The sequence below is a fragment of the Wasmannia auropunctata genome, unplaced genomic scaffold (assembly GCF_000956235.1).
Source record: "Wasmannia auropunctata unplaced genomic scaffold, wasmannia.A_1.0 LD336116.1, whole genome shotgun sequence".
NCBI classification, from domain to species: domain Eukaryota; kingdom Metazoa; phylum Arthropoda; class Insecta; order Hymenoptera; family Formicidae; genus Wasmannia; species Wasmannia auropunctata.
Window position 1 is genome coordinate 2,998,839 of NW_012026774.1, and position 27,619 is coordinate 3,026,457.

The 27,619-nt window shown below is 44.3% G+C and overlaps 3 protein-coding genes across 3 annotated transcripts in view; 1 reads left to right on the top strand and 2 right to left on the bottom strand.

The window, feature by feature from the left end:
* Nucleotides 1–14,158, top strand: part of LOC105448414 (glypican-6) — a 53,888-nt gene extending 39,730 nt beyond the window's left edge. Inside the window, exons 4-9 of the mRNA XM_011686941.1 lie at nt 5,278–5,420; nt 8,959–9,207; nt 9,690–9,861; nt 10,299–10,707; nt 10,904–11,076; nt 11,167–14,158. Of these exons, the coding sequence (XP_011685243.1) occupies nt 5,278–5,420; nt 8,959–9,207; nt 9,690–9,861; nt 10,299–10,707; nt 10,904–11,076; nt 11,167–11,519 (1,499 nt within the window). The 3' untranslated portion in view covers nt 11,520–14,158. The remainder of the gene's footprint in view (nt 1–5,277; nt 5,421–8,958; nt 9,208–9,689; nt 9,862–10,298; nt 10,708–10,903; nt 11,077–11,166) is intronic.
* Nucleotides 14,159–16,268: 2,110 nt separating this feature from the next.
* Nucleotides 16,269–23,260, bottom strand: LOC105462974 (zinc finger CCCH domain-containing protein 14). The gene is made up of 7 exons (XM_011709930.1): nt 22,766–23,260; nt 19,866–21,767; nt 19,513–19,678; nt 18,678–18,841; nt 18,229–18,559; nt 18,014–18,146; nt 16,269–17,877 (listed from the first exon to the last, which is right to left on the bottom strand). Exons 1-7 carry the CDS (start codon nt 22,802–22,804, stop codon nt 17,646–17,648), a joined length of 2,967 nt encoding a protein of 988 aa, XP_011708232.1. The 5' UTR covers nt 22,805–23,260; the 3' UTR covers nt 16,269–17,645.
* A 650-nt stretch (nt 23,261–23,910) lies between these two features.
* Nucleotides 23,911–26,863, bottom strand: LOC105462981 (adenylate kinase). Its single transcript, XM_011709944.1, has 4 exons — nt 26,502–26,863; nt 25,883–26,119; nt 25,623–25,790; nt 23,911–25,319 (listed from the first exon to the last, which is right to left on the bottom strand). Exons 1-4 carry the CDS (start codon nt 26,604–26,606, stop codon nt 25,089–25,091), a joined length of 741 nt encoding a protein of 246 aa, XP_011708246.1. The 5' UTR covers nt 26,607–26,863; the 3' UTR covers nt 23,911–25,088.
* Between the last annotated feature and the right edge of the window lie 756 nt (nt 26,864–27,619).

The following is a 27,619-nucleotide window of genomic DNA, read 5'->3' on the forward strand; positions in this document are numbered from 1 at the left end:
TCTTTTTCCGATTTCGTTCCGATGTGGGGGAAACCCGCGGCGCGTGGCGATGCCCCCGATGGGAATATCGCGAGATGTGCCGTCCGTCCTTCTTTATCTCTCCCTCTACCTGGATCGAGGAGTCGAGATGAATGGACGAAGGGCCAGCGCGTGAGAGAACAAAGCTTTCCTTTGTTGCTTATTATCGACGGCGTCGAGGGAATTTTAAGGACCGCAAAATATCCACGACCGGATATTAAAAATTTATTACTCGTAAAAAAAGTACCTTGGGAAAAAAATTTTTTTTTATCAAAATGTATAAGAGCCTCTATATTTTAGACACGTGAGACGTATTGTCTCCGATGGAAATCTTTCGGGATAAAGTTAGGAAATTAAATTTCTCATATTCAACGGTCGCGATTAACAAGTCCCTCGTGTCCCCGATACAAATTTCAGCTTAAACCGTCGCCCCTCTGCCTTCCACGCTCGCCCAGCCCATTTTGTTCGCTTTTACACCCGGCGAAACTTTTTAATCGCCTTATTCAAATCCTTTTAATCCACTTATTCGAAAGTAACGCGTTGCACTCGTACATTCTGGATCCGGAAGTAAAGCCAATATTTTATCGTAAGACAGGAGAGAGACTCGAGTTTCCAGCTGTCATAAGAGAGACTCTTCGTTTTGCACGTTCGAAGAAGTCTTTCGAAAGATTGAAATGTTTCTCTCGCTTTAAGAACGACGTAAGATTGCAAACGTAGGATTGAGTATGCAGGCTGCGAGGGAGTTCAGAAATCACTAGGGAAACTTCTGCAGAAAAACGCTTTGTATCGTATACAAAGTGTAAATTTGTAGAAATGCGAAGGAAGTAGTAACAAATTTTACAGTAGTAAAAGCAAAAAATAAAATCTCCTTTTCTCACGGTTAAGTGCCTTTTTATCCTCGCCAAAAGAGCTCACTTGCCACCCTCGCACATGGCAGTTTAATCGGCCGGACGTCACTCGGAAGATCACCCTCGGTGGGAGAACATCTAGTCGATCCTCCGGGCGAACTTTTTGACGGACATGCTCGAAACAACACACAATGCCCGATCGAACGCACTCCGCGCGCGCACACATTCTGTCCGTCGTATAGGTAAGCGTGGGCCGCCCGTAGTGGGCGGAGGGATGAAACGAGATTTCAGGGATAACGGCCAAGCCACGGCTCGGCGTGAAAGTGGATGTTGACGACCTCTCGCCGCGCTCTCCTCCAGGCCGAGAGAGCGAGCTCGGCTCTCGCGAGGTTTTTTTTCTAATTAAAGGGGAACGCGCGCGCGCGCGCGCGGGCTGCATCGACGAGGGTTTTACAAGAGTCGTGTACGAGGGGGACGCGTGCTCTTGATGCTGATACTGTCTTGTGTGCGGCGCTCAAGGAGAGGCATCTGCATGCGGGCCCCATTGTTGCGAGCGTATCAACTCGATTGCGTCAACATTACGGAGGAAGAAAATAATATTGTGCATGCAGAATAGCGTAAAGACGGGATTTTTTTTTAAACGAGAGATCGAAGAGGTATTTATTAACGGCACATTAAATAAAATAAAAACAATATTTTTTTTGCGTAGCAACAAGGTAATTTTGTCGTCGAGCGCATTTTCAGGCGTTATACATTTTGTACATTAATTATAGAACGAAATTTTTTTTACTGAAAATTCAGTTGGAAATTGTGGAAATGTTGGAAAGTGGAAAATGATATTTTTGTTGCAAAGGTATTAGTTACAAGGGAATGTGCAGACGAAACGAGGGATAAAAAAGAACGGCGAGGAGAATATCTCTCGTATATTTCACCGAATCCGTTTGGCAAGCATAGAAACCGCTGCGATCGCGCCGCAAATAAAAGCGTCCTTATTGATTTGTTATTCGACGATTTATAGGGAGAATCTGTCACGCTTTCGCTCACGTAAATTGCACGGAGAGCGGGGGAGGATCATCAGGATATCCGCCCGTTTCCTCTGTATTCGTAGAGGCTTCCGTACGGGTATTCACCATCCCCAAAGTGTTTCCCCGCATATATTCGCATTTGCATGCACCTTTTAGATATCCCGAATCCCGGGGTCGGGAATGCCTGAAATTTGATTTGCCCGAGTTTGCACGACGTTTGCGAGTACACGCAACTTGATAACGAAACGGTGTACAAGTACATGCATATTCATGCCGCGCAACCAGGTCGTCATTTATCCACTTTCTTAATTTACTTCTCTGCCTTATTTCATTTTTATTTGTATGAAAATATTATTATTTGCACGACTGTATAGAATTTTATTTTTTTTTCGCCCAAGAATGCGTTCTATATTAATTAAATTGTACAATTTTTTGAACAGATAAGGAATTATGTTCAAGTTGTGCGTTTCACTCTTATATCATATCGACTTCACTTCGTCGTTACTTCTTGTCGCATAGATATCCGTCAAAACGTCTGCAAGTCTCGGGGCCACCTCTACTCATCTTTGTACCGCCGCAAACAGATGCGCGATTGCATCTAGAACGCCGTCTGCTTCGCTTGCAATTAATAGTTGAATGCTGAACGCAAGTGCGCCATCGTAATTAGCGTAGGTAACGTTAACAATTCGCACAATACCCGAATACTCTCGGAATGCCTGTTTCGAGAACGATAATTATTCGGGTTCTCTTGAAGCCCATTTCGAGCACTATCCGTTACCGTGAATGCCAGCTGCGTGCCTCGAAGAGCAACTACTCCGCGATAGAGAACTTCTTCTCGGGGACATTATCGAGTATAATGGAACGCGCGGTCCTTTGTACATTTAAATAATCTTGCATAGTAGTAATTCTTCGCGCGTTATACCTTACAAATTTTCATCGAAGCAAGTATTGGCAATATTTTATTTAATTTAGGATGTCGGGAAACAAGAAAGTTTTGGATATTAGAAATGAGAGCGTTGTAAAATATCTATGTACATATATCGACGACTTGGTCACAGTCGATGGCAATCGACGGAGATTGAAGTGTTTAACTTCGGCCGCGAAAGATCGTGTGATCGCGTCGTGGAAATGTAAGATACACTGCTAAGTTTCGCGATACTTTCCTCGTCATTTGTAAACGATATTAAAAATGAGAGATATTAAAAACGATATTAAAAACGCGTCGTGGAATAATCTATGTATATCGACAACTTGGCCACAATTGATTGCAATCGACGGTGATTGGCATGTTACAACAATAAGTTACACTACTAAGTTTCGCGATACTTTCGCTGTCATTTGTAGAATATCGATGAACACGTAGAAAATTGCATTTACTCTGGCGTTCTCAGAGTGTCCCCAGAATATTTATCAATCCTGTGGCTCGTTAAAAAAATATTACACGTGTACGAGATCATTTATGAAATTGAAAAATTGACGTTGGAAATATGAAGGCAGGAAATAGATGAAACAAAAGAGAGAGGAAATCTTGCCTTTTTAATTAGTAAAAAGAGAACATTTTCAATTTTGTGCGCGTGTGCGAAAGAAGCGAATATTAATTTAAAATTATAAATTGTTTTACAAAATATATTTCTTCTTTGTTCTATTCAAAATTTAAGAATGAAAAAATTAAGAATATTTTGATTCAGGACATATGTATCCTGTCGATGATGTACACTTTGTGCAAACGGTGCACGATGATAGAGACTTCTCGTGCTTCTCGTAAAGGCTGCACGAACTTCTATCTAGCGAAGTGCCGACTAAAGTGGGTACCAGGTGCCAAAGTTGGACGGTGGCATCTCAAAGGGGTTTCGATCGTAAAAGCCGACGCGCAGCCGGAAAAGATGAAAGACCGGCGAGAAGGTGTGGCCTTCGAATAATTTCGTTAACCGGGATCGTTAGACATCCGCGAGGAGGATGCCTCCCGAGCCGGGGACGTGTCCTAATTTCCGCGCTAATTGCTGACGCCACGGTCTCGCGAGTAACATCAAAGATATCGATCGACGCGTATCGTTCCCGCGGTGATGGACCATTGATTTAGAGTATTTTAGAGAGAAACTCTCGGAAATTATGAAGATTTTAAAATCGGACGGAATTTTGTCGCGTAACTATATATACGCCGGAGAAAATGCAGCTTGTAGCATTCATTTTTTCGTTATTGACTCAATTTCATCAGGTACCAAATTTATCTCTTCCTAATTAATCATATCGATATCGAAGAAAATTGTAAACGTCAAATTAAATGTCAAATTTAATGTTACATTTTCTCGTGTATGAATCATGCGCGCTTGTCGATAATACTCTAATCTCAAATTCAACGTCGGGGATTTAATACCATTAAATAAGGGTTAATTGTAAAACGTTTTATCGTTATATATATTTTAACTCGCATAACTAAAAGAGACAATGTAACATTTACGTCTGACCCACTGCCTTTATTTGTATCCGTCAGCGTGTGATCTGTCATGCTGAAAAATTCATTCCCGCATGACAAGATAGAGAGAATACAAAACTTAAACAATCTAATAATAAAATTCCGCTGAGAGATATTTTAAAATGTCACGTCAATCTATTGATATTGAAATGTGAAGAAACTATAGCATTGACTCAATCACGCGCCTGAAACGGTCGCGACTCTCGATGAACAAAGCACAATGCGGTGCGGTGCGCGCTTGCAACGCAACGATAAGCAGCGTTTTTCTGCCCTCTCCCCCTCCGGTCCGTCGCCACCCTCGTCCTCGCTCACCGACGAACAACCCCCTTATCGTCACTTCCGCCGGGGGAATGTGATTAAAATTCCTTTTAGCGACGAACCCGACTGCCTTTTCTGTCGCGTGTCCACCGGAGGTGTAAAAAGCACAGACGCCGATCCACGGCGAGAGGGGATGCAGGGAGGGACGGCAGGAGGAACGGAGAAGAGCAGCTGTGTTGAGTAGTTGCCGCAAGTTCGTTGGGCTTTTAATTCGCAATACGAACCCCACCCTTTCGTCCCACGCTACCGACGACGACGAGTCGCACCCTGAAATCTCGACTAATTTCCCGTTTCGCGCTCGACCGCGATTTTCCGCCGGGGAAACCGTCAAAGCGTCTGGGAAACTCGTCGCGACAAGCCATCTCGAACAGATTCCTTTCGTGTCGATCTCTCTCTTCCTTACATCACATTATTCGATTGTACAGTGAATAATAAAAATATGACAATTGAATTAAATGAAAAAGTGTATAAAGGAACGGAAATCGATAACGGCGATCTAAGCATTATCGAAGTTTTGTCTCGTTAAAATTATTTAATAAGCTGCGATTTTACAAGCTGTGAATCGCGCGACTCATGTTTCTTATCACTTTTGCAGAATTTTTCAAGACTCTACTGAATGTCAGCAAACGAGGTTTTCACGAGATGTTCAAGAAGACCTACGGTATCCTTTACGAGCAGAACGCGTACGTCTTCACGGACTTTTTTCAGGAGCTGGAGAATTATTTCTTGAAGGGAACGGTGAGTACCCTCCCCCCTCCCCATCTCCCTCGCTTCCCTCGGGGAATTTGATTATCTCGACGTTAAAATGGCGCAACTACGATTTATTTGCACTCTTTGCCGAGAATTTTGCCTAAGGTCGAATCCCGATCTCAATTTATATTGGAACAGCGCGCCACCGCGTTGCAGCCTCTCTCGCGTAGTAAACTCGCGCGAAAGGGAAACTCGCTTCTGAATGGAACAAGTCCTTCCCGTATTGCCGGAAAATTTGGAATTATGGCACCCGTAACGTTGAGCTATTCATTTACCTTCTCGTTTGATGTCGCGCGGGTTGCCCTCCCCGGGGCGAAAATTGCAATTGCGCGTTAATTTTCCCGTCTTCTCTCGGCTCTCCCCCTCAGGGCGTACCTACCTTCGCCCGGTGTATTAAGCGCGAATAAATAAGACGGCGCGAGCCGTGAAGAAAATTTCTGGAGCTGCCAAGCCGTGTCTCGGGATGTAAAGTTTATTACAAGCCGTTTTCCGCGCAATTACGCTCGACGACACCTTCTGCTTTCGGAATATCAGCGAGCGAGGAAACGTAAGGGAATTACCGGAGACGGAGTAAGAGAGATGTGGATAAGGATGCGCGATATATTCTTGGAAAGTATCGCGAGCATGTGTAGGCAGTTACGCCAAAAAGGCAATAGAAATCTCTCTCTCTCTCTCTTTCTCTCTCTCTCCCTGCCGCTCTCTTTCTGTAGCTTGCCGATTGAAACGATTGAGCGACGTAAAGGCGCGGTACGCTGCTATCGGAACTTCCTGTAATTCGACAGATGTCACGGTATCCGGATCTTCAAAGGGAAAAATTTATATCTCTTTCTACGCACGCACAATCACATGCATTGCTTGACTCGGATATCTCAAGCTATCCCTTTTAAGATCGATTCGTACAAAACATATCGACGTGAATGCAACACGTCACATTCTATTCAATTTTTCTTTTTATAATATCAACGTCGCGAAAAAATTATTTTCAAAATTATTAAAAGAAAAGAAATATATTTTTTAAGGAAATCTAGACGTGCTAATATGGCTTATAATTGTCCCTCTTTTAATCCAAGAATCGTATAAGAGTGTGGAATTATTCGCTCAACGCTTAGTTTTACAAAGGAAAGATATGAATTTTGAGAAAAAAAGGTTTTTTTTTTTTTTTTTTTTTTTCAAGATAAAAATGAGGTAAACTTTTTATGCAATTTTTATGGATTAATTCTTAAAGTGGATCCAAGAAGCTTAATTCATTTTTGTTCAAATCCCTGAATTCCTCCAGAAACGAGCGTTGTTCCAAGCGATCGAGACGCGATAATCGCGCGACGTGAGTCGACTCTCAGCTCCGCCCTTTAACGCTTTTAAACTTCTATTGGGGTCACACGGCGGGAACAACCCCCTTGTCCACGATGTCCGGTCCGCGCACCCGAAGCTCGAAAGTCAGGAGAGGGCGGAATATCGCGTGCGAAGGCGGATTTAATCAATGTGCTTTTGACATCGCCCGGTGTTGTCCCGGGTAAAGGGATCCAGTCGCCGCCAAAGCGAAAATATCCCGCCGCCGTACGGGAAGGGTCCCGTACGCGTCCTCCGTGCACCTATCTACCTACCTATCGAAGGGCTTCCGCAATTACACCGCGATCCATTGAATTTAGCTCGGGATCCCGGCCGCCCTTCCCTTCAATCGCGCGCGCTGCCGCTTCGGACTGCCCCGGGATGGAATTTAATTTTACTTGGAAACACGATCGCGCGGCCCGGTTGTGTTGTTTCGCGTCAGGAAGCGCGTTATTAAGCGGACGAACGAGGGAAGAATCTGAAACGAGCGCGAGATGTAATAAAGTCCCGATCGGTGGAGGAGAGAGAGTGAAACCCACTCCTCACGGGGGAGATTGGACGCAACATCGTGCACCAGTTGCAGCGAAGCAACTCAAGCAACTGAGACTGAGGCGCGGAAATACGAAGAAATTGCGGGATTTATACCGGCGGTGCCACAGACCCACGCGCTTGGTGTGCAGACGGAACGGAAAGAATCGTCTGAAAAGCAGCAGGAATTAAGAATGAACGTCGCGTCCGCGCTCCGTCAAACTCCGGATGGCCGCGTCGAACAGACGCGAACGGAAGGATTTTAAGAATGCAAACGCGAACTGTCGGACTCACAATCCCCGTGTGAGAGATAAAAGAAGCGAAGTGGACCTCGGGGTTCCACCGCGCGTCCAACACCGCAGGCCGGGTTGAGAATGGCTTCTGGCTGGAAGGGTCGTAGGTGACAGGTACACGGTCGTACAATTCGTCACGCGGTGTCAAAAGGCATGAGGAAGAGGGGGGGGGGAGAGGAGGAGGAAGAGCAGAAGGAGGAAGACGACGATCGAGACGAGACGCTTTGTCGATTGTCATTCAAATCGTCTCTCGAATTATTCACCGGCGCCGCTCGGAACCTGTTCCGCATGCACACGACGGAAGGCGAAGTGCCCGGTCGCGTGAATGCATTATCGTTGCTACGCTGCTGTCACTGATAAATTTATCGCCAATATTAATCTGCCGTGTTACGCGTATCGCGCCGTTTTCAATGCTCCCGCTGATCGAAGTTTCGAAAGAGAAACGGCTTTTCACCAATTTATTCTAATATGACATATTAGAATAAATTGGTGAAAAGCCGTTTCACCAATTGAAAAATGTCAAGTAGAGTCAATTAGAAGAGTCAATATTAAAAATGTTACATGTCGCTATTACATCGTACAGAATTATTGCACTCACGTACCTGAAACTCTCGGATTTTGCAAAATTCTCTGTACATCTCTGTACGACGACGATGGTTAAAAAAACGCAAAAAAAATTATTAGAATGTTCTCGACATTAAAAAACGCAAGAGAATATCCGCTAAATGCTCCAAACGAGCGTGACTCATATTTCATTCCAAGATTCGAGAAGTGTGTAATATGATTAAATGTCATGGTGACGCTAAAGGCGTGTTTCGCGATGAGAGCATCCACAGATGAAATATATCGAGTCGATTTGTTTTCTTCTTTCTCCTCCTCCTCCTCTTATTCATTCTCTCGCGTACAAGTTCCAAACCCAGTTCTTAGCAGTCGCTCTTGTATTCTAATTGCGCGAGTAATCGCTGGAAGTCATTAATATTCCATTGAGCCGCCGGGTTCTGCGTCTCGGTTGTCGGCTCTCGATTAATCCGAGTTATGATCGGGTCCAGCGTAATTTATTTGAGGCTGCGACGGCTGAGGTAAACTGAAAAAGCGCGCGCTGTCCACCGAATAATCGTTGACTGAATATTGAATTATATCTGATGTAATTAATACAGATTGACAGAGCAGTTACGCGCATCGGAATTAAATTCATGAGGCAAAAATGCAATTTACAATTTCATTTATAATATCTTCGTATTTAACATGTTAGAGTTATTTTTTCTCTCTTAAAGAATTATAGTTTTTTTTAAAGAGAAAAGATTCATGATATGTTCAGATATTTTAAAATGTGAAGAATTACTGTGTATATAATTAAGAATATTTCTCGTGCATTTCAGGTGGACCTCAATGACGCTATGGATAATTTCTTCAATACTCTTTACCAGAAAATGTTTACCGTGCTCAACAGTCAGTACAACTTCGACAATAAGTATCTGGAATGCGTGGGCGAACACATGAAGGAGATGCGGCCGTTCGGGGACGTGCCGCAGAAATTAGGCGTGCAAATTAAACGATCGTTCGTGGCCACGAGGGCATTTAGCCAGGCCTTGACCGTCTCTTCGAACGTGCTGAAAAATATGCAATCGGTAAGAAAGTACACTCTGAAAATATCAAATCCAAATCAATGTAATATTTGATTTAATGCTTGCTGCAATCAAATCGTGCGATATCTAATCAATCCTCAGGCTTTTGTTGTAGTAAAGATTAATGGTCTAGAAAATATTTGGCTTTCCAATTTTTGGATGACTTATGAAAAAAAATTGATGCAAACTGATTCGATGATGTCTCTTCGTTTACTTTATATTTATTTTGCATTTTGAAGAAGTAGCTAAAATTATCAAATTGTAATTTATACAATATTTCGTATATAATTACAAAAATCTATGATGGAATATTTATTCCTTTTTGCCTTGATTTCATTCTACTTCCCTTTCACTTTATTCCAATTCCTTCTCACTTTGTTCCATCTTGCTTCTTTAAATTTCTCCGTATGTTTATGGCTCTTACGCCATTATTCCGCAACCGCAACCGCGCACAGATTCTAAAACGGACTCTTTGTTGGCCGTAGCTGAGCAAGCCGTCGGCGGATTGCGCAGCTGCCTTGACCAGGATGACAGCCTGTCCGGCCTGCAGCGGTATATCGGACAAAGTGCTGGCGTGCGGCGATATGTGTGCCAACGTGATGAAGGGTTGCTTGGCGCAGTACGCGGCACTCGACACTGACTGGAATCATTTCGTCGGTAAGCAATTTCTTCTCTCGCTCTCTCCCTCTCGCTCTCTTTCTCTCTTTCCATCTCTCTTGCTCTCGCCCGAGTATCGGCTATTATAGCTCGAGAGAACGCGGATCATTGAACGTGTGCAATCTGTTGTACGTGTCAAAAGTCTTCGGAAGCTACGCGGGATTTTTCTGCGGAAATGGTTTCATTTCACTCGCGTTGCCGTAGATACAACATGTCTTTCATTAAAATAATATTTTTCAAAAATCGAGATAATAATAATATCAGTATTGATTAGTGCTTCGTATTTTTTTGATTTAAAATATTTCGTAAAAGTTACGAAAATAGAAGTAATATTTTCTCACGAGCGACATTTCGCGCGAAATTTTCTTCTCCTTTTACTCCGCTGAGAACGATCTCGATCTCTTTTAATTGATTCGCTTTTCGCTTTCCAAACGCAGAGGCCGTGGACAAGATCGCCGATCGATTGCTCGGACCGTTCAATATCGAGGTGCTGGTGCGTCCGATAAACCTGAAGATCTCCGAAGCGATCATGAATTTCCAGGAGAGCAGCCAGGACGTGTCGCAGCGCGTGTTCACCGGTTGCGGCCGGCCGATGCTGGGTAGACGTAGACGCAGGGACAATCGCGAGCTGGAGCTGGAGTCCTTAAACTTTGATCAGGAACCGCCACCGGGGGAACGGCCAACCAACGAAAAGACACTGGAGAAGCTGGTAAAAGAAATACGTCAGCGATTGCGCGATCTCAGACAATTCTGGATCTACATGCCATACCGGATGTGCAACGAGGGTAGTCTGGTTGTGCCACCTAGCAATACGAAGGAATGTTGGAACGGCACACACGTAGACAAGTGAGAGAAAATAAGATTCGATTCGTAATCAGTTTTTTTTTTTTTAGCACTCAGCTATGAGAAATTCATTTGCTACAGATAAATTAATAATTTAGCTCTCTATATGTTTTGAATGCACAACGTCAACAACGTTGTCTTTTGTTATGTACATATCAAATTACAGTACACCGAAATTATATCTGCTTGATTTTTTCAGGTACATATACCCGGTGTCGTCCGACGGCGAGTCTCAGATGATGAATCCGGAGGTGCGCAGTTTAGGATCATCAAGACCGACTGTTGTGAGGGATCAGATTTTCGCGCTCACCACCATCACGAACAGGTTGAAATTGGCGTTCAACGGACAGGACGTTGATTGGATCGACACTGGTAATTATTGATTATGGCGATTATCAATCACAATTCTTTCGCATATTCGCTAATTTTCATTGATAATAACCAACTTCTATGACTTTACAGACGAAACGTGGTACGGTTCCGGCAGCGGGTCGGGTGACGGTTCGTTCACCGACGACGAGGACGGCTTCAAGGAGGGCTCCGGCTACGAGGGACCACGCACGGAATCGGAACCGGAACCGCCGAAGCAACCGCCGCCATCGGTCGTCCACGAGGTCGAGACGCCGCCGCGGGTGGACATCGAGCCGCACAAGGGCGCGGGTATAAGTAACACGGGTACGAGCAGCAACCAGACCATTTCCGCGAACGGCGGAGAGGACAGCAGGCCGCAGATGTCGCTGTTCAGGGCGCTGACGACGTACTTAATGCCGATAGTCGTGATGTGGTTCGGCGGTTGCTTCAACGACTTGCTGTGATCGTGTGGACTTTGTGACTATGAACGTAGCGTTGTGTAAATATTACCCGATTGCGAAGCCGCTATCCTGATAGCGACGTGCGAGGGAGGGTGGAGTCCGTCGCTCGACGGACTCGGATCGCATTAATCGCGCGTCGGATCATCTCGCGAAGATGCTTCCAAGAAATTGACGTTTTCGTAAACGGAGCGGTCTATTCCTCAGATCCTCGAACGCTTCCAGCACTCGCCAAATCGATTGCGTGCATTAAATCGATTTAGCGAAGTACCGAAGTCGCGTTAGTCGATCAATTTAGCGAGAACATGGATACTCGTGGCCATAGCTATACTCCGATCTTGCCATAACTTGGCAAGAGAGGAAGAAATCGTGCGAGAGATTCGTTCATCCACGAATGCTGTTTGAATGAGAGACTGTAGAACGCGGAACGATCGTTTCACTGTTGTACAACAATAGCAGCAGCTCTCGTCCCGGAAACAGACAGAAAAGACGCTCGAATCGTCTTTCGACCGTAGTTTAGAACTAAGAAAATGATTCCACGACCGCCGAGCTGAACTTCATATTGAATATCTGAGAGCGATTTCACTTCCCTTCTCCACTTTGCTCTCTCGAGATGAATCACGCCAGGTGTATTCTTCCACCGCTCGTGACATGCGTGGCCATTTCGCAGGGGAATTTCCTTACGAAGTACACAAGCGTACTCCGCGTACCCTTCTAAACACGAACGCGAGATAACTTTCGAGATTTCTACTTCCGAAAGACGTCTCGGGAGGGAATTTTTACGGTTGGATAGATATTACAAGTGTAATGCCGTGTTGTACGCTGTTACAGATCACTGCGTCATTTAAGGACCTTTCCGAATAGATGTACCGTTAACGTTATATCAAACTCTTACTGCCAATTGTCGAGATTGAAATTTCTACTTAAGTAGATTACCGGTAGTGGGATAACAACGCGATTATAATCTTATAATCAGTATAAGTCTTATATCAATTATAATCTGGACCGAATCTTTCCGAATTTTAGATACGCGTTCGAGCTTATTCTACTGCCGTTTGGAAATACGAATTTGAAACAGGTAAATTATCGCGATCAAATACGCTATGTCGCGACGGAAAGATGACTCGTGCCAGTCGAGTTGAAATTTTTCCGAACTTTAAACGCATTCTCTTGTAAGATTATTACTGCCAACTCTAAGGATACCCGAAAACTTTCTCGTCCTTTCTATGTGAATATCTAATGCAATATCGCAAAGTTATCCTTGTTAATCCGTATTTTTTTTTTCTTGGCACGCATCGTTTGATAAGCGGCCGAAGATGTGATCATCGATCAGACGATCAACGGCGCGATTGCCGCATTGCGTGCCGGTAATAGCTCGGTGAGTGATTAAGAAGCAATGTGACTCGTACGTCGATTGTGCATCGCGGCGATTTTGTTATGTGCAAATCCGAAACGATCATGCGAAAAGAAAGAGAGAGAGAGAGAGAGAGAGAGAGAGAGAGAGAGAGAGAGACGTTAATTAAATACACCCGAAATACGTAAGATGGGCCGAACGGAGTATACGAGTGGAAGCGGGACTAAGTATTTATTAAGTGTTCATCATGAGAGCGACCATCTTGGGATCTCTAATTCATGAATCCCGGATGCGCGCGGCAGGAGGCACGAACAATCAGGATCCTTGTCCCCGTGACGTTTCACTGTCGCGGATTGGATTTGCAGATAAGCCGCAGCCCCGTACGTACGTCGCGTTAATTAAAATCGAAGATTTTAGCATGTAACTGCACATTGAGCGTCAAATACATTTTACGCGTCAAACGCGTCATTCTACTGACCGTCATTTTATATTATTCATTTTTTGATAGTCGTCAGAACAGAAGCTGCGAAGGGATCACGAAGTACGGGATCAGTGATTCCGTGATTCCGGACAAGGATTCCACTTGGCTCATGTTATACGCGGGATTTATTAACGAAGACCAGCGTGCACGCCGCTCGGTTTCGTCGGTCGCGAATACGATCCCTTTGGTGCGACCTGTAACGCGATACAATCAAATGGAAATAGCAATTAACGCGATAGTAATGGCCTGCGCGCGAGCACCGGAGGGAGTTACGTTATCGCGAAACCGAGCCGTGGCACTGCAACATTAATCTACGATAGAATTAATAGCATGGAAGAGACGCTGGATGAACGTTCGTTACGAACGTGAGGTGTAAATAAAGGATAGCGGCGATAAGGATAAGAAGGGAGTGTGATAAGAATGCGACGTGACGCTTACGGTTTCGGCGTTAAAAATGAAGTATATGTGTATGTGTCAGAGACTTTATACGACGTAAGAGAGGAATTGTGTGTGGAAAGACGACTGTCGGAAGTACAGTTACAAAAGGAACAGAATCGGTTGGTTCTCCAATTACGTGGATTCCGTGTTTTGTCGAGCGTTATGAGTCATCGAACGAAATAATGGTACAAGTCAGTGATATAACGGATTAATCTTTTTTTTTATTCTTTTTAATCAGACGACTTTTCTTCGTCTTAGATTGTTTTCTAATTTAATCAAATAAATGAAAGAAATATATTAGGCTCGCTGAAATAGCTAATTTCGGTATGTAAAGTTTGTAATCCATTGTCTTTACGTGAAAGGAGTTTTCGTAATGTCGGTGGATTTCATTGTCGTATTTAATATTTTATGTTCAACTGCTCGTTTAAAGGGCCTCTTTTGTTTCGCGAAAATATGACTTATACCATTGTGCCCAACGGCTCGTGTTATCCGCCACTTTGCCGTGTCGTTCGCGTAGCAATTATTAATTTCGGAGGCAATAGAGTGTCGAAGTGCAGGGAAAATGCGAGAGAACGGTCGGAACGGCGGACTCCTGTGATAAAATCAAATAGATCGAGCATTATATGACCGCCCTCCGCACATCCGCGCTTTCATTTACGGCTCGCTGTCGAGGGATGAGAGGTAGGCGAGTCCGCGAGGGACATTATTGAGGGAAAAAGAAAAAGAAATCTAGTGAAATATTAAAATAGTATATCACGAATGAAACTAATTATTTGTAATTATATTATTGTAATATTATTTTTATTATTATTATTATATATTATATATATATGAAATGAAATTAATATAAAAAAAAATTGTAACGCTCCGCGACTCGAGAATGTTTCGCGCGTGCGCGGCGTTTTAAGGGTCGCACGTGCGAGACGTCGACAATCTCGTTGTCGCGAATTCGTTGTTCTCCCCCAGTGATGTACGCGCGAAGAGGACATACACACGTACATATTTTCACATTCACACGCAGGTACACATACGCACACGTACAATAGGCATTTTGTATGTAATTACGATATTTTTAATCCTTGCCAAATTATCTCGCGAAGAACGTTGCGCACACTTTTATACACATATATATTATATATGTATGTATGTATGTATACACATATAACATATTCTTTTTTCTCCCCATTTTTTTTTTTTCATTTCCATCCTTTTTCTTTTAGAAAACGGCGCATCGTACAGTACGGTGCGATGCGAGGGTGTCGAGGAACAGGAAACAGGGTGTTATCCGCGAAAGCTTTATTAAGAGTTGATGAATTTGTAAAAAGAAAAAGAGGAAAAAAAGAGAGAGAGAGACGAGAGACGGATCGGCGTGAGTAAGACCTGAATACTTCTCGTTTTAAACGATATTTTTCTCTCTCCGTCAGTCGCGCGATTTAAGAAATCCGCGTGTTCTCGCCTGTATCCGAAGTCAAAGATTTAAATGGATCAACGTCTTGCAGAATGGGATTATAGAATGTACGTCTAATCTCAGCGATTACGTAGACTGGAGAAGAGACATTCATTTTCGCCGAAGCGAAATCCCTCTCGATCGTGATTTAATTCATGTATCTTCTCTCTCTGTCTCTCCACGGGGAAGATCTCTATACCGAGCTTTACTTCTCTCCGCTGAAGAGAGGGGGGGGGGGGGACCGGCTCCGCTTGTGTCGAAAGTAGATTATAAAATGTTAGAAGGGAGTAAGGGATATACGTTCGCGCGCGCACTATTTTTTTATTTTTCCCCTTCGAGACGAAAGCAATCCTCGAAAATAACAAAGAAAGAAAGAAAGAAAATATATATATGCTATGTTACTTTAAAGTGTCTCACAAACGCACATGGCCCGCCCGGATTCCCCTGGGCAGAACCGACGCGAGAATGAGGAGAACGAATTAACGAGTTTTCTAAGTGCCCCACAGTACGATAGTGAGCATATACATAGATTTATATCTATATATTATATATATAAATTAGTGCGGAGTTGTGTGCGAGCGTATACGAGTGTGTGCATGAGAGAAACCGTGTTGATCCTATCGATCTTCTTATGACATGATCGCGATAATGTTTCACGTCAGAATCTAAACTCGCGTCTCATACCCTCGAACGAAGCGAGGGTGATGTATAATACGCTGACACGCTAATTATGCCGACGTAAAGTCTCGTCTGGAGAGCAGTTTTAAACGAATATAAATAAATAAAGAGAAGAAAACGCAATAAATCACGCAGCTTGCGTATCGCAGTACGTATCGATCGATTCTTGCCTTCCTTAACCGCGATGACGATATTTTAAAATGGCACGTATATTTAAATGACAGTAATGCTCGTGATTATTCTTTTATGCTGCTTAGACCTATCCTGTCTGTAGATTGAATTAAAAGAATTAATTCCTTTTTTTTTCCTGAGAAGGAGACCGCGGGAGGGGACGAGAGAATATCTCGAGAACGAAACTGCATTTTACAGAAATCATCGTATATTTGTTTCTGATAATGACAAGTCTCAATAATATTGTACATCTTATGCGCGACCATTCACTAGCACTAGTAGGTAAAATTATGCAGAACCACCTTCGTTCCCTACACGAGATCCTATACAATTTGTGTTAAATTACATAAACGATGATCGAGCAACGAAGTACCTGACTTTTTTTTTTACGGATGCCTCCCCTCGATCGTGGAGACGGCACCGAGTGCGCGGCACGCGCGATCTTTTTTGAACAATCGCGTGCCCCGCACTCGAAACTCGATTAAGTCGCTCGGCGAGAGACGTTCGATTCGCGCTCGTGAGCGTAGATACTCTCGACGAAAGAGACGACCTCGCCCGTAATTCTAAAACGAACGTACAGAGAAGTATAACCGCTGTATAACGCCAACGCGAGTATTCCTCGTTTGTGAAGATCGTTATATTGCTCTTAACATAAAACAGTACGGCAGATCTGCTCCTCTTGCGTCCTTCCAGTTTATCCGCCAGCAAAATGCGCAAGTCCTTCTCACTTCGAGACGAAAGTGGAAGCGAATAAAATGACGATTCGCAAATACAAGCGCGCGACATTTGCAAAAGGAGCGAATCTAATTATCATTCTTCCAGCCGTTCACGTAAGTAATATACATACTAACGCGCGCGACTGGCGCACGATTGGTGATACATTTACTTTCAAACGTATCGACGTACATAAATCGAAATGAGCTATCCCTCGAGGTCGAGAATGAGTTTTCACAATCGTCCCACCAAGGCCGAATTGCATCGGTTCGCCCTGGTTAACTAAAAACTAAAATCCTTTCCTTCATATTACAAGTAGAATATATAATCTAAGAATGGCAGCAAATCGCTCACAGTTCGGACTGACGGCGCACGCGGTCTTGGAATCTACGGCGATGGATAATCAACAGGGAAGTATATGTGTAATAGGCGCCCGTTACGCGTCGGGCGCAACAATATACATAAATCGGCGGGCCTAACACACTCATCCTAAATTAAATTAAAGCTTCAACAATTATTATAAATCTGATTTTAATTCAGATTGAATAACTAATTTTCATCATCAGAAGTTTTTAAAAAGTTTTTTTCTATCTTGAATTATTATAGGGAGAAAGTAAAACTGCAATCTGACGTAATAAATCACAATTGTAGTACTGAAGCTTTCGTGATGCATTCCTTAATTGCGAAATTAACTTCGCAACGGTAATTTCACGTCAACTTACGCAACTTACGCCGCTCAAGCTTGCACGTCTCGTCGTTCATCTGTACAAAGTAATTTTTCGCGGATCAGAACCTCGATCCGGTCAGAACGTTGCACCCAAGTTTGTACATCCCCGAGCGAGGGTACGCTCAATCTCGTCGTCGCCAAGTGAACTTCGCCCGCTGACTCGTCGCCTCCGTCGCCGGAGCGGAGGCGACCGGATGGGAGTACGGGCACGCCGGTTTCGTGCAGAACGGATGATACTTGCACTGCTGGGCGGGATGCGAGAACACGCAGCCTAGCTTCGTGCAGGACAAACCGAATTTGCACTTGGGATGCTTATAGGCGCACTTGTCGCCGAACTTGCATGCCGGGAAGGCACTGCGAAAAAAAAGAAGACAAGTTAGTTAGAGAGATTAAAAGATGGAACGTTTTTTTGGCGTTACATAATATTATAAAAAGAAAAGGATTGTTTTGAGAGATGTAATATATGTAATGAGTCTCTAGAAAGATATACCTGCACATAACAGGGGGATGAAGGTACGCGCATTTGTTTCCTAACGTACAATTTGGCCAGTATCTACAGTTTTCCCTGGATTTGTCTAAAACGACCGGGACCGGGTTCTCCACCAGCGGTTTTTTGTCCGGGACTGAAAAGAGCAAGCGCGCATTTTACAACGACATACTTTTTACGCTCTAAACAAAATGTAAAAGAGATTTTTTGATGCGTACGTTTGGCGGCTAATGTCGGCGCCAGCGACGCGTTAGATTTCAATTGTGTGGGACTAGGAGAGTGAGATCGGTTGTACACTATGGGACTCAATTTTCTTCGTCGACGCGGCGTCTCGTCAATCTTATCCACGTTCTCCGTGTTGCAGTTCTCATTGTTCTCCTCTCCGCTCGCCTCCTTCGGACTGGCGTCCTCCGCACTGTCCTCCGCATCTCCCGCTATTCTAAATTTACGTATTTCCAACTCGTCCTGCGCCTCCGTCGTCGTCGCCGTCGCCGCCGCCGTCGCTTCATTGTGCGTCGTCAACAGCGCGAGCTCGTCGTCCTCGTTCACCTGCGAGCATCAGGAGTCTAGACATCGTACGTCTAGAATGCGCGCGAGGATTAAAATTCAGAGGAAGGGAAAGAGGTGGGAAAATGTGCTTCAGAGGTGTGGCGGAGAAGAAATTTACCTCCATCTCCAGTCGCTCCTCGTCATCCTCGGAGCTGATCTTCTCTTTCATGAGATTGTTGTTGTATCCATTCAGAGTGACTAAGAATTTCTGATTGTCGTCGCTCCTTTGGAACAACGACATCACGACTCCCATATGCTCGTCCGTTACCGGTTGAGGTACGTCTACGGATTGTAAGCGACAATAAGCGAGGAATTAAAGTCACGGGAGGGAGGGATGAAAGAGTTAGTCTTTGTATCGCGAAAAAATTCGCATTGGAATCTTTATTTATCTCAGACATATTTTTACTATGTTTCTATGAAATTGATATTTGTTAAATTAGAAGCCGCCAAACAACTATATTTCTACTAAAGTGTACAATTGTGATTTATTACATCAGATTGCAGTTTTACTTTCTCCTTATAATAATTCAAGAAATCTAATAATTCGATAGAAAGAAACTTTTTGAAAAACTTCAAATGGTAAAAATTAATTTAAACTAAAGTTTCTAAATATTTGGAAGCTGTTAGTATATAAGCTTGTAAGTATTATATTAGTGAAAGATCGAAGGGATGACGTGTGATAACGTGTAAGTAAGCTTGGTTTGTTATTAATATGTCCCGAGTTTCAATCGTCATCTCACGTAGATGCTTCGATTTTATAAAAAAATAATTAGAAAGTTGAAGATAGTGAATGGAGGAGCGTTTCTCTCTCGGGTATCCATTGGTATCGGATTGTTATCCATTAAAGATTAAAATAACAAAAGATAAATAAAGATTCCAAAGCGAAAGTAGAATCTTGTAACTCTTTCAATATTCTGATACGAAAAGCGAGTCTCCGCGGAGGTGGAACTTACAAGGCTCGGGCTCGACGTCTTCCACATCCAGATGATCTATCGTATTTAATTCGACTTGAATCTTTTCCATGACCAGTCTCTTACTAGAATTAAAATGTACCGACAAGTTTTGACTTACATCACGAGCCGGGGCAGGCTTAAGACGCTTTAAGACCGGCTTCTTTTCCTAACAAAATTGAGCCTTCGATGAAAAAAATCGTTCCTCCCTCTCCGACGTTTAGCACATTTGTTTTAAGAATGCATACAAGACATTAAAGAGTATCGGCATTTTACCATCCTCGGTGTTACAAAGTTACCAAGAGACGCTCGAGATTTACAGGATTTACAGTGTTATTAATTGAATTGAAACTTACGAATAGAGACGGCTCCGGGTTCTTCTGCGTGACGACCGACTGATTCGCCTCCGCGACCGCCCGCAACAAAAGCGACTGCGTGGCGCGCTTCTGCGTCGGTTGCAGCGGCTTCAGCGGTCTCGGCGTGACGATCACCTTGCTCGGTAACCTCGTGTCATCCGCGTCCTCCTCGTCCACGTCCCTGGACGTCCCTTTGTCGGACGTCTTGTCCAACTGCGATTTCGCGGCCCCGTGTGCCAGGTAACCGATACTCTGAGCCGCGCCGAACGGTATCTCGTTCGACGTCTTCATACGTTTCCTCTCGATCCTCGCGGCGGCGGCCGCAGTCGCTGCGGATCTGCGAACGGCGACTATGTGCGACTTTACGGGTCCGATCAGCTGCTCGCTGTCGTCCGCCTCCTCCTCCTCCTCCTCCTCTTCATCTTCGACTTCCTTCCCCTCCTCTCCGTCGTCTCTCTCGGCGACGGGATTCAGGGAGACTAGAGATTCGTCGTCCTCGCGACGCTGCCTGCTCTGTTGACGCACCAGCCTGAAATTACTCCTCAACGGACCGAGTCGATCCTTGATGTTCTTATTGTTGATTCCCGTCGTTTGTTCCGAACTCTTCGGCTTGTTCCGGTAATCCGCCGTCTCTTGCGACTTGACGGAAGATTGTCTCTGGGCCTTACTGTTGATGCCCGCGATGCCCAGACGATTCTTAATAGTGCACGCGGACTTTATCGCGGACGCGTCCGTCTTCGAACCGGAATTCAGGCTCCTGTCTCTCGAATCCACATTTCTGATCAGTCTCTCGCTCTTGCTGCTCTCTATCCGACTCCTCACGTCGTTGACTTTGCTCGCGGCCTGCTCGTGATGCCGCGACGAGTCGCCGTCGCGGTTCCGCCTGGAGCCCCGATCGTCCGTCTCGAAGTTTCTGCCCTTGCCGCCACGTCCGTTGTCGTAGCGATGCGGCTTCTCGAACCGCTTCTCCGGCGGACGGTAGCGGCCATTGCCCTCCTTCTGCCTGTAGGACTCGAACTTCTTCCGCGGCGAGACTATGCCGAGCCGGTTCTTCACCGACACGACCGACGTGATCCTCGGCTTGTTCACGCAGGACTTCAGCTTCCTCGAAGCCGTGTCCGGCGAGGACGACGTGTCCTCCTTCGCCTCCTCGGACAGCCTCGGCCGCTTTACCTCGTTGCTCTTTCTCTCCGTGCTATCGTGACGAGTACTCGAAGTCTCGGACGGTCGCTTCAGACTCTTAATCGGCGCCTCGCTCTCTTTCGGATCGCCATGCGAGTCCGCGCTCCTCGCGGCGGGATTCTCCGGCGCGGCGACGCTTCTCGCGTTCTCGTCGCGCCCGGAGGTCTGCTGCGGCTTCTTCGAGGAGGAGGAGTCCTGAGAGGACCCGCCGCCGTGCGTCGACGACGCCTCGTCCGTTCTACCTTTGCCGTGCGCAACTTTCACGCTTCTCTCCGCGCTCCTGCTGTGACTCCGCTCCGGGTTTTGATTAGATACGGACGATTTCAACGCCTGTGGCTTCTGCGCCGGCACTTGCTTGTCGCTCTTTGCGCTCTTGTCCGAGAACTTCTCGACGGTCGGGACCTGCTCCGTCGTCTGGTCCTCCAGGAACGAGGTCGCGGACACCTTCTTCTTCTTCCTCTCCTCCTCCTGCTTCACCACCACGGTAGGCACAAACTCGCGGGACGATTTCTTCTTGGCCACAGTGACCTTCTGCAGTTTCTTTAGCACCTGATCGTGCAGCCAGTCCACGAACACGGTCGTGCAGTCCTCCAGGAATAGATTTAGGTCGTCGTGCATCTGCTGACGAGACTTCTTGTTGACTACCATCACCAATATGTAGTCGGGCAGTTCCTCGTCGTAACGGACTCCCAATTCCATGAGCTTGGCGCGAATGGCGCTCTGAAATGTTAGGGCAAAACTCACTTAGCGAAAACTATACAATGCATTCGTTCCTTATATATATACTTTATAAGCTTTTGCAGCTAAAGAGTAAATAAAAAAATCAGACCCCATGAACAATTTATTGCATAAACTGTTTTAAATGTTTCAATTGCTTTTTTTGAACAGTTATTTGACACACAACTTTTGAACATCCCTACAATAACGTTTTAACCTAACGTTTAAAAAATTCTAATGCAAATTAATGTTTCTAGGATGCTTTCCATTTAATGATACAAGTTGACACAAACGTTATTTTATTCTCAACAGTGAGTAAAAAAAAATAAAACTTGTATCGACTTGCATAAATGAAAAGAACCCCTGATTAACATTGCTAAATATGATATAACATTAACATTCAGACCGTCTATTGTTCTGAATCGATTTATAAGTCAGTGATTTGACTTTTCATAAGAAATAATTCAACGGTAATAATTCAACTACCTTGACGACACTCAACGAGTTTACGTTTTATTTCTCTAAAATAAGATATATTCCTTGCAAAAATGTTCGTGCTGTAACATACTTGCGGAACCTGATTTTTCATACACTATGCATTCGATTATCATCTACATAAATCTCGTTAATTACGTACGTCGTTTTTAAGAGCATTGCAATTGCGTGTCACAGATATTCTTATATTTTTTTCTAAAAAAAAAGGCAGAAGTGGCTTCCAATCGTTTCTGTATTCTAGACTTCTGCACGCACGGAGAGGTCAACGCTGCGTGTAAATAAACAAGCAAATAAACTCGGAGTCACCGCGTCCGGCTGAGCAGCGACGACACACGAAGGACACACGTCGCTGCGAAACCGTCGTGTCTCTCCGAGGAACTCCGAGGACGATTACATAATAATCGGAGTATCAACGCGCGGGTGTCAGACGCCACCGTCTGGACCTTCGTGCGACCGGGCGATTCTATGCTAAACAGCACCCTCGCGTGCGTCCGGGATACACTCACCCGAAGCTGATTCGTGACCTCGATGCCGCGCGTGTCCATGATCGCGGGACGATCGCCGGGTCTGCACAGGATCGCGCGTGAACCAACGTCGACGTCGTCGTCGTCCTTGCCGCCGCCGCCGCCGCCGTCGCCGCCGTTGTCGTCGTCGTCGTCGTCGTGTCGGTGACCGGCCGAATCGATGAGCCGATGATGCGATCGCGAGTCGGCGTATCACGGAACGAAAACATTCTCCGCCATGACGGACGGACGGGACGTCGTTTCGCTCTCACGGCGCATGAAACGAGTCTGGTGGACGCGCGAACGAAACGCGGCTTCGCAAGTCCTGCCAGCGTGACGACGACGACGATCCTCGGCGAGCCTTGCTTGGTCGAGATCGCAATCGGAAATTCACTTGGAGGCAGGACGGATCGCACAATCGAGAGAGAGAGAGACAGACCTGACACGAACCTCTGAGAGAGTGGACGTGCCCGTGATTTAGGAACACGTCTAGTGGCGCCACTGCGCCGCGCACGTCGACACTACGTAGCCACACGAAGGTAACTCCGACGGCTGTGGGAATATTACCTGCCGGAAATGTCTGTGGCTACCGTAGTGTCGAGTTTTCCCGCACGTAGAGGCGCCAGTAGACGAGTTCCATTTCAAAGCGCGGGCACGTCCACTTTCAGGCTCTTCGGCTCTTCTTTCGTTCGAATTCTGATTAATTTATTAAAATACTTGCGCTATTGTATATACGAATTACGAGTAATCGAAACTTTGTTGTTTGAGATGCACGAATTGTGCGCGCGGTATCGAGTTATGCGACAGTCTCGAAAAAGGCCATATGGCACGTATGTGTACAGTCGTGGACACATCGGTTGCGACACTTTTTTTTACAGGTTTTTAATATATATTTAATATATATAATATATACTTTATAGATAACTATTATTTTGCAAATGCGAACCACGATGTACTATCTTTAGTCTAGAGACAGTATAACACCAATCGTGGTCCGCATTTGCAAAATATTGGTGCGTTTTGAAACCTAGATAAAAAAGAAAGTGTCGCAACCGATGTGTCCATGACGTACCTCTCAGATTTCTCTCTGTCGAGAATATTGCATAGATAAATTAAAATTATTGTCAGTACCATTAAAAGACGCATGATGAAGATTTCACATGTGATTTATTCTTGTACAGATTTACATTTGTCTCTTTCTCGGCCTTAGAACATGTATATTAACATATTATATCAATATGTTCCAAGTTCTCGGCCAGAAAATACTGGGGTTTCAATTGTTTCGTATACACACATAGACAACTATGTTAGGCCAGAAAAAATATATCTATTTGTTTTATTTCTCTATGTAAAACAGGTCTCCAACTTGCATCGCGCTTTGTCCATACTCTCGTTAAATCGTGTCTCTCAGAAGCCAACTTTGTAATGTTTTCTTTTTATGTACTTATATATATAGTTACTCTTTGCATTTTCGATACTGATTCTCTCAGCAACGTGATCGAAGAAGCGTAATACGATCGTAGGTCCACAAATCTCACATATTAATTGTGGCAGTTAGATATTATCATAATTAAAAATTATAATCTGATTTTGAGATTATTGGCGGTGCAGCAAAAAAAAAACATAAAAATGAAAATTCTATACTCGTCGAAATCTCCAAAGATAAAAATCAAAATATATGTATATCGATCGCGTTTAACGATAAAAGTAACATAATATCAAAATGTGCGCATTTGTAAATAGTGCATGGTCATCGTGCTCGTTCCTCGCCGTTGTTTCGCATATTTTACTTCCGACCAGCCCTTGCGGTGAAGAAAGAACGAAAATATGTGTCGAGATATATGAAATTCTCGATAATTCAATATAAAACAGGACGCAAATATATATGCAGGTAACAACGAATCGGAATATTTTTCAACGACTATATACAAATGTATCTGTCTCTTTACTAAAGCTAATAGGCGTCACATTATTTTACATTCTTTAGCATCGTCAGATCGCGTGCACGGTCAGTAGCACCTTATACCTCTCTAGAATATGGTGTCTGTCTCTATAAAATACTGCTACATATCTTTGCTTTACGTATTGCCACGAAATCGTATCTTTTACAGTGATCCTTGAAAACGTGACGCTCCACGTTACTCAAGGATCGCATCAAGACGCGAGTTGCTCTTATTAGACAAGCGTTGTTAGACAATTAAAAAAAAAAAACGCCGTTTCAGCGTGTGTTTACAATTATCCCCGTGTTTCCAGAAGAACCAAAGCCTAGGAGTGGAATTTCAAGAAAACAGAACATTGTGGAAAGTACTTCCTTGTCGGCAGTGTTCTAGAAAAATCTGCTGAAGAAGCTGCCCTTCTTCTTGGTGGCCTTTAGGAAGATCTGATCGATGTCCTTGAAGACTTTGTCGGCAGACTGGGCCGCGTTAATGTAGTAATGGATTCCCTGTAGAGCGTAGTAGTCGACGAGTGGTGCAGTCTGTGTGTGATATGTGGCCAGTCGTTTCTTCAGGGCGTCCTCGTTGTCGTCGGATCTCTTGATCAAGGGCTCCCCGGTGATCTGTCGGAGATAAAGATTACGCTTCAACATCCAGGACTCTACTGCAACGCTGCATAATTTTTTTCAGTTATGTAACCGTTACACTTTTGCATACATATCGATTACCGAAAACAACCGTTGAGCGTTATCTTCGGTAGAGATATATTATCAAATTCGTGCACAAGGGTCAGTATGTCGCTGAGCTTATCTCTTATTAGCATTTCACGAACGGGTCGATTCGTATCGGGTAAAACAAAGAAACTTTTCCAAGTTACGTCGTGTAAAAAGCTTTTCTATCATTTTTCCAGTCTTCTCGTCACTTACGTCGTCCTTCATGGGAGCTTTGGGGGGCGCGAACACCTCGTGGTAAGATCTACCACTGGCCGGATGTATCAGCCTGCCTGTGATTCTTCTGATCAATAACTTGTCGTCGATACCGAACTCGATCACGGCGTCGAGGTTAGTTTTCCTCTTGTTAAGCATTTCGTCGAGCTGTGCAAGGAAAAAATAAAAGGGAAGAAATTGATCAGACACAGCGATTCTGCTTCCATTTCTTTAGAGCGTACTAACTCTTCCCAGCATACCTTCTCCGCTTGAGGTACACTCCTTGGAAAGCCATCCAGCAGGAAGCCACGCTTGCACTCGGGTTTCTCTAGATTGTTCTCGATCATGCTGACCACCAGGTCGTCGCTGACCAACTTGCCCTCGTCCATTACTTTCTTAATCCGTGCTCCGAGGGCGGAACCGGAGCTAACCTCGGCCCTCAGCATATCGCCCGTGGACAGATGACACACGCAGTATCTGTCTTTGAACAGGGGGGCCTGAAACAAACATCATTCAATGTCACTATCTTGCAATTGTAATTAAGCATATGAGCTTTAAAATACCTTTCTAGTCGTCTTTGATTTTATAAAGATAAATAATTAAAAAATAATTAAAGGTTATTCCAATAGTTATATAAAAAGTAATTAAAAAACATTCAAGATTTCCAAGCTTTTTACAAAATAAACTACAAGGGCAAGAAAAATTTATTGTCAACATCCTCGATAGAGCAGACCAAGCGACATGATCAATTTCATTTTATTCAATCAATCAGTGCAGGTCACGTGCGAGAGTGTCAATCGAAAGAGCGACAAGTAGTTCGGCTAATTGAGACGTAACGAGGCGCGAATTTTTTTTTATCTCGACGCAAAAAGAAAATACCTGAGTGCCCTTGCCGCTGCCGGGCGGTCCCAACAGAACGGCGTTGATCCCGCTCGTCGGTGTCTCGAGCTTCTCCTGCGGCACCACGTTCGTTTGCGGCGGCATATTTTACGGGTGTTTCGATTACCGGGGACGGTACGAAAAGAAAATTCGCGCGACTAGCCTCCGGCAGCGGGAATGCTGAACGTGCCGAACCACGTTCGTCAGCGGAAGCCGCGACGACACCACGACCACCGCGCGTTACCTCACCACGAGCGATAATCGCGCGCGACGGATCGCTGGAACATCCTCTCTTTCGTAGCACGCGACGTGCGTGCGTAAGCAAATCGGCCCGTCGGCGGTCGGTCGGTGCGAATTTGGCCTTTGCCCGAGACGCGGCACGCCTCATCTGTCGACCGCCGCAAGAAACGACTCCGCGCCCGACTCTGTCGATTTAAACTTAAACTGCGAGAAATACGCGCGAGCAAGATACATAAAATGAAATATTTAAAAAATATATTCGTTTGTGTGAATAATACATTGACATTGTCTGTTAATATATTAATTAATAATCATGATTGACATAACAGAATCAATTTCGATATTGCGATCCTTGTCATTGCAATTAATATAATTATCCCAAGCAAAAAAAGTCATCATCGAAATGACGTCAAGTGGCATAAAAAAATAATTATTTAAAGTCCTTTCGATTAATCTAACGTTACTTTAACGTTATATCATGGTCTATTATTCTGCTTGGGTATATTCTAGAATTCTAGCTTAGTAGAATTGTTAATTAAAAGCTAGAATTTTGATAATCATTGGAATGTAATGTTTAATGTATTTAACATTATATTCCAACTATTGCAAATTATTGTAAATTGTTGCAAATAATTTTTAAATTCTTACACACATACAATATCTATCAACATAGAGTAACAAAATTATATTCTAACGAATGTAAATTATTAAATTATGCTACACCAATATGATCGTAATATCGAAATTAATTCAACCAATTCAAACAATAAACAGAAAAGTTATCTATTACTTAAAAAGAACGTAGCAAGGTGCAGTTAAACAAGACATTGCACAATGCCTCTTCGCAGAATTTCTCGCGAAGAAAAGATATCAATTCC

Excerpts from the sequence above, each read along its gene's own strand:
- LOC105462974 (XM_011709930.1), bottom strand. The coding sequence starts at position 22,804 with ATGGACACGCGCGGCATCGAGGTCACGAATCAGCTTCGG. Across the intron at positions 18,842-19,512 it reads AGACGTCGAGCCCGAGCCTT|ACGTACCTCAACCGGTAACG; the intron begins GTAAGTTCCACC and ends TACAATCCGTAG. Across the intron at positions 18,560-18,677 it reads AGGAGCGACTGGAGATGGAG|GTGAACGAGGACGACGAGCT; the intron begins GTAAATTTCTTC and ends TGATGCTCGCAG.
- LOC105462981 (XM_011709944.1), bottom strand. The coding sequence starts at position 26,606 with ATGCCGCCGCAAACGAACGTGGTGCCGCAGGAGAAGCTCGAGACACCG. Across the intron at positions 26,120-26,501 it reads GCAGCGGCAAGGGCACTCAG|GCCCCCCTGTTCAAAGACAG; the intron begins GTATTTTCTTTT and ends TGTTTGTTTCAG. Across the intron at positions 25,320-25,622 it reads AAGCTCCCATGAAGGACGAC|ATCACCGGGGAGCCCTTGAT; the intron begins GTAAGTGACGAG and ends TATCTCCGACAG.